The 9,342-nt window shown below is 45.3% G+C and overlaps 2 protein-coding genes and 1 long non-coding RNA gene across 3 annotated transcripts; 1 reads left to right on the top strand and 2 right to left on the bottom strand.

Moving 5' to 3' along the window:
• Positions 1–113: 113 nt before the first annotated feature.
• On the bottom strand, positions 114–1,041 carry LOC115355207 (histone H1-like). The gene has a single exon (XM_030045918.1). It carries the CDS (start codon positions 855–857, stop codon positions 207–209), a length of 651 nt encoding a protein of 216 aa, XP_029901778.1. The 5' UTR covers positions 858–1,041; the 3' UTR covers positions 114–206.
• Positions 1,042–3,159: 2,118 nt separating this feature from the next.
• On the top strand, positions 3,160–5,474 carry LOC115355637 (zinc finger and SCAN domain-containing protein 20-like). Its single transcript, XM_030046494.1, has 3 exons — positions 3,160–3,514; positions 3,616–3,714; positions 5,169–5,474. Exons 1-3 carry the CDS (start codon positions 3,160–3,162, stop codon positions 5,411–5,413), a joined length of 699 nt encoding a protein of 232 aa, XP_029902354.1. The 3' UTR covers positions 5,414–5,474.
• A 2,182-nt stretch (positions 5,475–7,656) lies between these two features.
• Positions 7,657–8,274, bottom strand: LOC115355217 (uncharacterized). The gene is made up of 2 exons (XR_003927858.1): positions 8,107–8,274; positions 7,657–7,807 (listed from the first exon to the last, which is right to left on the bottom strand). It is a non-coding gene; the product is annotated as an uncharacterized LOC115355217 (long non-coding RNA).
• Between the last annotated feature and the right edge of the window lie 1,068 nt (positions 8,275–9,342).

Below are 9,342 nucleotides of genomic sequence, written 5' to 3'. Positions count from 1 at the left end.
TGCTGCAACAGGCTGCCACTTCGCACAGCACCACTCTGCACTCAGCGGGAGGAGCATTATAGAAACTTATAGGTTATTGGTTAAATAATAAATAACAAGTAGGAGACGAGTGGATAACACAACACAGTGATTTGTGAAGGATGCTCTGAGAGGAGGTGGGTGGCTCTGAGAAGAGCCTTTGGGGGTGTTAGTGAAGGGTGAGGGCTTCACTTCTTGGCTGCAGCCTTCTTGGGTTTGGGCTTGCTGGTTTTGGTAGCTTTGGGTTTGCTGACTTTGCTCTTCTTGACGGGCTTGGTAACCTTCTTGGCCTTCTTGGGGCTCACGGACTTCTTGGCTGCGGCGGGTTTCTTCGTGGGCTTGGAGAGTTTCTTCTTGGCGGCTGCGGGTTTCTTGGCCTTGGCCGGAGATTTCTTGGCTGCAGATTTGGCGGCTGCTTTTTTGGGCTTCGTGGCTGCAGGTTTCTTAGCAGCGGTGGCTTTCTTGGCAGTTGACTTTTTAGCGGCTGGCTTCTTGAAGGACTTGGCGGCGCCGCTGTCCTTCTTGGCGAGGCGGAAAGAGCCGGAGGCTCCGGTGCCTTTAATCTGGACCAGAACTGCTTTGTTGACCAGCGCCACCAGGGCCAGTTTGATGCGGGATCTGTTCTTGTCCACGTCGTAGCCGTCGCTGGCCAGAGCTTTCTTGAGAGCGGCCAGAGAAACGCCTTTGCGCTCCTTGGACGCAGACACGACCTTGACGATCCGCTCGCTGATGCTGAGGCCGCCCTTAGGCTTGGGCTTGGCAGACTTCTTCTTCGGGGCTTTAGCCGGCGCTTTGGCCGGAGCAGGAGCGGGAGGCGCAGCTGGAGCAACTTCTGCCATCTCTTCTCTTCAGGGGCTTTCTCTCCGCTTCACTCGCTGATTCTCTCTGTCTCGGTCTCTGTGTTCACACACTGACGGGACTGATGGGAGGAGCAGCGCGAGGCGGGACTTATACACTGCATGCGGACCTTGTAGACTCAGCGCACAGCCCTCCTCTCTCCCTGCTCAAACGGCGACACACTTTTGTGTTTTCTCCTCCACCTTTTCCGCACTAAATCCGCAGCTCGGACGCGGGTCCGGGCGCAAATGTCAGCGCCTCCGACAGAAAACCTCTTCCTCTGCGGGATCCAGTCGCTTCCAGCGCCGGGGACACTCGGCTTGGATCCGGGAGAGCCTCAAACCTCTCCGACACGCCGCCGCATCGCTCAGCTCGCAGCGGCTTTTCCTCACATTTCGTCCCTTAAAAGCCTTTAAAGAGCTTCGGACTGCAGAGCAAAGCGCCTGTCCGGGGAGCACAGAGGGCCCACCACCGACTCACAGTGCAAACCTCCATCTGGCGTCTTGACTTCAGCGGGAAAGGGACCATTTGTCGCCGGGAGTAAACACACTGATGCTGGCGGCGCCTCGGGCTGCCTCCACTTCCTGGAAGAGACGCTTTCCGTCTCCTCAACTTTCTGCCTCCCGTCACTTTTGCTCGGATCATGATCCATCAAGTCAGGAACAAGACTTCATAATGTTCTGTGGCTGCGGATCAAAGACTCATTTCTTTTCTGTCACATTCAAAACCGTGAAGATTGTCTGATTGAAACGTCGCTGGTCTGCTGTTTCCTGTCGAAGCTGCTTCAGGCCGAGACATCATTTTAGTGTTATAAGTTTTCATTGTTTTATGCAAGAAGCAAACTTATGAGACTAAAACTGCAGCCGATTGAAGGATAATAAACGTAATAGTAATACTTCCAGTGACAAAAGGGAAATGTCACTGACCCCTGTTTTATGAGATTTGCCACACACACTGAGCCCCGTGTGCCATGTAGATTCAGTCTGTAGTGTCAGAAAATAAATGGATGAATCTCAAAAGAAATGTTGGGAAAATGTGTGTCTGTGTGATAATAATTAGTATTTAATAAAAAATTAGTATTTCATAAATAAATAAATACACACACATGTATACGTATATACACATATATACAATTTACAAATATGGAGCTGATAGAAATAAAATGCTCAGATTAAAAGTAAAAAGTCTCCAGTGAAAAGGCCAGCAAAACAGAGAGAAACTTCTTGTCTAGAGATTCATCAGTCTCCCTTTTCGGGATGGTTTGAAACATTTTTTTTATTTTATTTTTTTTAACATTAAACCTTCTTTTTTTCCCCCCAATAAAATTCCAGATGATAATAAAGAAGAGCTTATTCATCCATGTTGTCTGAAAGGGCTGAAGTCCATGGGAATCACTACGCTGCACAAATAACTTTGTGAGGATGATGAGGATGATGATGATGATGATGATGATGATGATGATGAGATATCAGCTTCATCAGGTCGATTCATCACCATCATCATCACCTTTTGCTCTCCTGCATCTGTACCGACTGAATAAATCACAGCTCTGTCTGGACTTTTTTCCAGGTGAAGAGCTGAGTCAAGCTCAGTCGTATGGAGGACCAAAAGAGACAGAATGAAATATATAAATACATCTTTAAATAAATACTTGTGTCATTCATTAATTAAAAGGGGAAATAAATAAATAAATGTGGCGTTAAATGTGCCATTAAAAATACCAGCTCATTTAATGTAAAAACATATATAATTACTTCACTATGTAATTAATTATTTCATGGACATGTTGCAGTGCTTCATGAATTTATTTTATCTGTCAAAGTCACCCATCAAAGTCAGTGGGCGGGACTTACGCGAATCCAGCCTAATCGATTGCTTAGGTCTGAAGCCTGGAAGTCTTTAAATTACTTTTTACTTCTTTTACTTAGCTTACCTTGGACAGGTGTACATAAAATTACTCCCTTGCGCCCTTCCATGCCTATCTTTACATTAAATGAGCTGGTATTTTAATGAATTAATGACACATTTAATGACACATTTATTTATTTAATTCCCATTTTAATTAATTAATGACACATTTAAGTATTTATTTAAAGATGTATTTATATATTTAATTGGCTCTTTTCGTCCTCCATAGGGAGTCGAGCCGAAAATGTGACGTAAACGCCGAGTAGGCCACTGATTGGACAGGGAGTGACGACACATGAGAGCGACTCCTTCACGAAAACACACCCGGCATTTTTAAAAGGACTGACAACAGCGACCGTGCTCCTTGATCAGCTCTGCGGTTGGAACCGTCGCAAAATGGCAAGCAAACCTGTGGCATGGACAGACGAGGAGGTGGAGACGCTTCTGTGTTTGGTGGCGGACGACAGAGTCCAGAGGGAGCTGGACGGGGCGACCCGCAACCAGAGAGTCTACCGGGAGGTGTCCGAGCGGATGGCCGCGCACGGATACCCGCGGACAGTGAAGCAGTGTCGGGAGAAGCTTAAAGAGCTGCAGAGCGACTACAGAGCCGTAAAGGAGCACAGCGGCAGGAGCGGGTCTAAGCGCAGAGACTGGGAGTGGTTCAGCCGGAGGGACGCCATTTACGGGCGCCGACCGGCGAGCGACGGCTTCGAGTTGGGCCTGGCTTTGCTGGAGACCATGATCGAGGATGGTGAGTGTTTTGTGATTTCAAGTCAACGTTAGCATTACTTATCTCATTGGTGGCAAGCCCATAAACAAATATGTTTTGAAAGTAACGTGGTATGTTTGCAGACAAGGAGCCGGCAAGTTCCACCTCCATCATGGACCCCCCAAGCTCTCCAGCGCCACCTACATCGACCTCCAGCACGTCACAGCGGCGTGCTGTTCATGGTAAGAAACAGTAAACAACACGTTGTTTATGGTTATATAGATGATTAGAGGTTATACATTTACTCAGGTGAGTGGCCATGACTGCAAATGGATGGACGGCTGGCTAAACACTCAGGTTGGGAATCTCTGGCATGAGGCCGATTCGATACATATCTAGATACACGGGTTACGATTCGATTCAGAAACAATATATTTTTAATAGAGAACGATTCGGTACGATTCGATACAGTTTAAGAACGATACGATTCGATACGATTCGATACAGTTTAAGAACAATACGATTCGATATGGTTTAAGAACGATACGATTCAATACGGTTTAAGAACGATACGATTTGATACAACCCTAAAAACAATACGATAGTTAACATTTGTTGATGTAGACTGGGCATCACAAAATGGTGGACCGCGGTCCGGGCACGGAACCAGTGGCGGTTCTGTCCAGACCCACGACAACAAGAGAGCACTTTTTACTTCAGATCTTTTGTAGCACAGAGGAAATATGCTTCTCAAACACTCACTATTTAGTGATAGTGTATGATTATGAGTTGTAGAACATAATAAATTATCTTGAAGGAGTAGATGTTTACCAGTAAGTTTGACTCCAATAATTTAACAATATGTTAAATAATTTAACAATATGTTAAATTATTATTTGTTTTAAAAATGTAAATTACTTATCAAACAGACCTAACAATTCAACAATGTATGAGCAGGAGCATTCATTCATTCATTCATCTTCTTAACCGCTTATCCTCACTAGGGTCGCGGGGGGTGCTGGAGCCTATCCCAGCGCTCATAGGGCGAAGGCAAGGAAACACCCTGGACAGGTCGCCAGTCCATCGCAGGGTGTCCATCGCATTCCTGTGATAACATAGATTGAATATGAAAAATAAGCCAAAGTGATACCTCTTCTCTGAATAGACAAGCTAAGCCAGTGTGCTGCTGTTAGCCAGTGAAAATACAGCAGAGTGGCACCTCTTCGCTTTGTTACACAATCTATGTCAGTGCGCTGCTGTAGCTGGAAAGTTTCTCAGCCTTTTGGACTCCTACGGTGCCGGTGAAGTTGTTGTAATTTTTTTCTTGGTGGTGCAGGTGCAGGTGAAACCACTGGAGGGGTTGTGCCACCCAGATTTGACCTCACAGGGCGCCAACCAGCTCCGCGCTGCGCCCTTCTCGGCGCAGACCAGTGCGCCCTCGCGTCCCGCGATCACATACACAATGAATGGCTGTGGTGAAAACTGTAAAGCCTCAGGCAACCGATTCATAGTCTCGCGATATCCGATCCACAACTCTACAATCGATTCATCTAAGGATTCATGGCGGATTTCGTATCGATGGAGGAATCTGCTACCGATACAGCCGTATCTCTCGCCCGTAAAATCGGTTATCCGGTCGTATCGGTGTATCGTACCCAACCCTACTAAACACATCCCATTTCTGTCTTTGGTTTAGGCAAGAGGAAGAGGGGCCACAGGCTGGACCTCCCGGAGCTGCTGGCTGAGATGCGGGCTGATGAGGAGCGGAACCGGGCCGAGAGACACCAGCACATCCAGCTGCTCCTCAACGAAGCACGTGAGGCAAGGGAGCATGAGGCTGCTTTACAAAGGGAGCAAATGGCCCAGACTGCTGCCTTCAACCAGGCATTCCTGGGTGTGCTGGGCCAGCTGGTGCAGGTGATGAGCAGCCGGCGAGTGTGATCTCCACCCCCTCCACCCTCCACCCACCCTGTAAATTATTTGTGTATAGTTTAAGCCCTCTGCTGTAGGAGAGGCTGTATCATACAGTTCTATTTTTGTTAACCAATAAAGACTTTTGTGGCTTTATGTGATTGCGTCATGACTTTGCACAAATAAAACAAAACAACAGCGTACACATCTACAAAAGTTTATTGTCAGCAGAAAGATACAATCAAACCAATGATATGAAAATCTAACAGTAAGAAATACTTTTTTTAGTGATTGCTTGACAAGTACTGCATCAGAGCATCCCGTACATCTCTGCCCTCCTCCTCCACACCCTGAGCCTCTGCCGCTACAGGCTCACATGCTGCTGCGTCAGGTGCACCCCATGACGCCTCATCTGATCTTCACACAGATTATGCAGAGCACTGCAAGTAAGCACCATGGACTTCACCAGCTGGGTGTCACCTTCCCCTCAGCCTGCCGAAAGCATTTTCAACCACCACCCATGCTCGACTAAACTTTTGTTTGAACATGTGCTGTTCTGCTGTCAGACGTCCGGTGTCATGGAATGGTTTCAGAAGCCAGTTCTGCAAGGGATACGCTGAGTCTCAGAGGATGTAATAGCCAGCAGTCACCGCACCGATGTTCCTGGTGTGAGGAGGGAAGATGTTTCCCAGGCTGGCTAACTCCCACAGTGTGGACAGTCTCAGAACCCTGGCATCATGCCAGCTCCCTGACAGTCCAGTAAACACATTCCAAAACCTTCCCTTTCCATCAACAACACCTTGGAGGATTAGGGAATGCCAGCCTTTACAGTTGAAATAGTCAATGTGGTAGTTTTGTGGTGCTATGATGGGTATGTGGCAGCCATCAACAGCACCCACACAGTGTGGGAACCCCACCTGGACAGCCATGTCTCTGAACCTCCCTTCATCAGGAAACCAGATTTGTTCAGGCACCAACGACGTTTCTGCCGCAGCACAACACTCCTGCACACTCTCCTGCACACTGTTGTGATGCTGACTCCAAAAAGATGGCCAATACTCCTGTACTCCGAGCCGGTGGCGAGCTTCCACAGTGTAATAGCCACTCTCTTCTTTAGGGGCACACATTCCCGGAAAGTGTTAAGGATGTGTTACATTATTTCTACACTGTAACTGTTATTGTCTATTCTTTTGGTATATCTCCATCCGTCATATGGGTCATTATATTATATGGAAGATGAAAAAAGAAAGAAAGCAGATTATCTCTGACTCCTGGGTTTACACTGCATCAAAGTGAAGGGTTGGATGACAAAGAGCAGTGTTGGCTCTCTAAAGTAATCCCAGACTCTGAAGACGTTTTTATGTGCTTATTTGGAGTGGTGAGTTATTAATCAGAATTTGTTACTTACCTGAAATGTATTTGACTGCATCCATCACTCCATTTCCAGCTCATTGATTCAATTTGTATTATTATTAACTGAACTGATCATCTGATGTGTCAGACATCTCTGCTCTGAATTCCTACATTAAGAGTACACAACATGCCGTGTGTGTGTGTGTGTGTGTGTGTGTGTGTGTGTGTGTGTGTGTGTGTGTGATTCCTGTTGTCGGGCTTCCTTCACATTTCAGATTTTCCAAAGAGGCTGAGCCTGTGCTACTAACCCTAACTTAACAGACTGTATAGCTCCATGTCTACTTCACTGTAATGAAGAATATTAATAACTGAGCTGTGGAAAAAACTTACAGAGGCTTTAAATCATAAATGACATGTGACTCATCACCTACTTTTCAATCTGGCACCTTAATCAGCTTTGTCTGAATCTCACCCTCAGGCAGGGCTCTTATTGTGAAGGAGCACAGGCTCATTGACGCATCAAGCAGCAGACTGAGGTAACATGTCATATTCATCATATCTGAACCTGCATTCATAACGCTGGAAACTAAACCATCATAGATACAGGATTTCTCTGAGGGATCAGAATCACTTTCGGTTTCACGGTGTTTATGCTCCTCTCAGCTGCCTGCTGATTGGCCGGCTCAGACTTCAGATACATCCACCAATGAGATAAGAGGACACGCCCGTCAAGTTCACAGACCAAAAACCTCACTTTACTTCCACAACAAACACATTTTCAGTTCTTCAAAGCCGTAGGGGCCCTTTAGAAGGTTCCAGAAGAAACAGGAGCAGATTCATTCAAGTTCAATGACGTTTTCTGGAAGTTAGAACCACGTACGTGTGTGAGAAGGACGTCCGTTTTTTTTTTTATTCCAGTGATTCCAGTGATGAAGCACCAAGCCCTCAGTCACCCCTCCTCCTCGGGTCTTCCTCTGAGGACCGATCCCTCTGTTCCTACAACACCCAGACGGTGTTCCTCACGGTGTCACCCTCCATGCACACGTTTACACTTTCAGCGCGCTGGAAAACCTCAAAACTCAAATTTCAAAACTCAGTGTAAGGCAAGTTTTCAGGAACAAATTCAGGTCTTGGTTTTGACTGAGGGGGAAATAATAATAATAATAATAATAATAATAATAATACTTTATTTGTATAGCACCTTTCATACAAGAATTGCAGCTCAAAGTGCTTCACAAAATCATGAAACGAAATCTGTCCAGTTAGCCTAAAGGAAGGATCCGGTTTCCTCCTGGATCCTAGTTAATCCTAATTACAATATAATAATAAAACATTTTTCAGCAGGGATACTTTCATCAAAATCCTCTCACGTGTGGCTCCTTGGCATGTGGTGCAGTTGGACTCAGTTTCGGGCTTCTTGTTCCCTGTCTGGGTTAGCGGCTGTGTGTGAGCGGCTCAGCTGTCCTGGCCGACGTCACCGCCTCACGGAGGAAACTGCTCTCGGCTCAGGGCTCAGGCTCTACCGCCTCCGCTTGGCCTCTGCTGACATTACACCGCTGATCCTGCAGAGGGAAAGGGGATTTTTTTTTATTCTGATCCAGGGTGGTATTCCACGAAGCAGCATTATCAAGTTGGTTAGATATTCATATCCTCTGAAATTCTCTTCACTTCAACAAGATTAAACAAAATATCTTGCACAGCTAACTGGCTGACTTTGTAATCTGGTTTATGGAATACTGTCCAGATTTATTGTGATTTCATGGTTTTGAAAAATGTAGACTTTGAATCACACAGGTGGTGATGATGCTGAAAATAAATCAATAAATCAATAAATTACTCCATTTGTAGCCTACTGTAAATGAAAACAAACAGGCTCTCTTGTCGTTTATTAGCTACAAAAACATTCTGCTCATGAGGTTTTAGACTGACTTATTATTTGCAGGTTTTCCTCAAAGCAACGTGGTGTTGACTTTGAAAAGTTATGTTTTCATTTGGAGTAGAAGGCCATAAACGGGGACATGCTGCTCAGGTGTGGTTACCTTTTGGCTGAGCGGTCTGGAGCCAGGTGAGGCAGCTGAGCCTTTAACATGACGGCTGTGACATGGAGGACATGGAAAGAGCAAAATCCACCAGAAATAAAACTATGGCAGACAACAATAGGACAAACTCTAGATGCAGAAAAATTAACGTGTACAATCAGAGAAAACATACAAAAAACAAACAAGATCTAAATTAAAGATGGACTTGGTAATATGTAATTATATTAATTTAAAACACAACCTGCAGTTGTTGTTGTTGTTGTTGTTTTGTTTTGTTTTATGTATTCATTTATATATTTTGCAATGTATTTGAAGGAAACCATTGTTTGGAATGATGAACGTATGAACATTGCAATGAAGCAATAATAATAATAATAATAATAATAATAAAGAACTGTGAGTGAATTTACCAAAAAATCAAACCCCTCTGACCTCTTGACCTGGAAAAAAGCCCAGACAGAGCTGTGACTTATTCAGTCGGTACAGATGCAGGAGAGCAAAAGGTGACGATGATGGTGATGAATCTACCTGATGAAGCTGATACCTCATCATCACCATCATTATCAT

Source organism: Myripristis murdjan, chromosome 23 (assembly GCF_902150065.1).
Source record: "Myripristis murdjan chromosome 23, fMyrMur1.1, whole genome shotgun sequence".
NCBI lineage: Eukaryota > Metazoa > Chordata > Actinopteri > Holocentriformes > Holocentridae > Myripristis > Myripristis murdjan.
The sequence above is the reverse complement of the archived record's forward strand: the minus strand, read 5'-3'. Positions and strand labels throughout refer to the sequence as shown.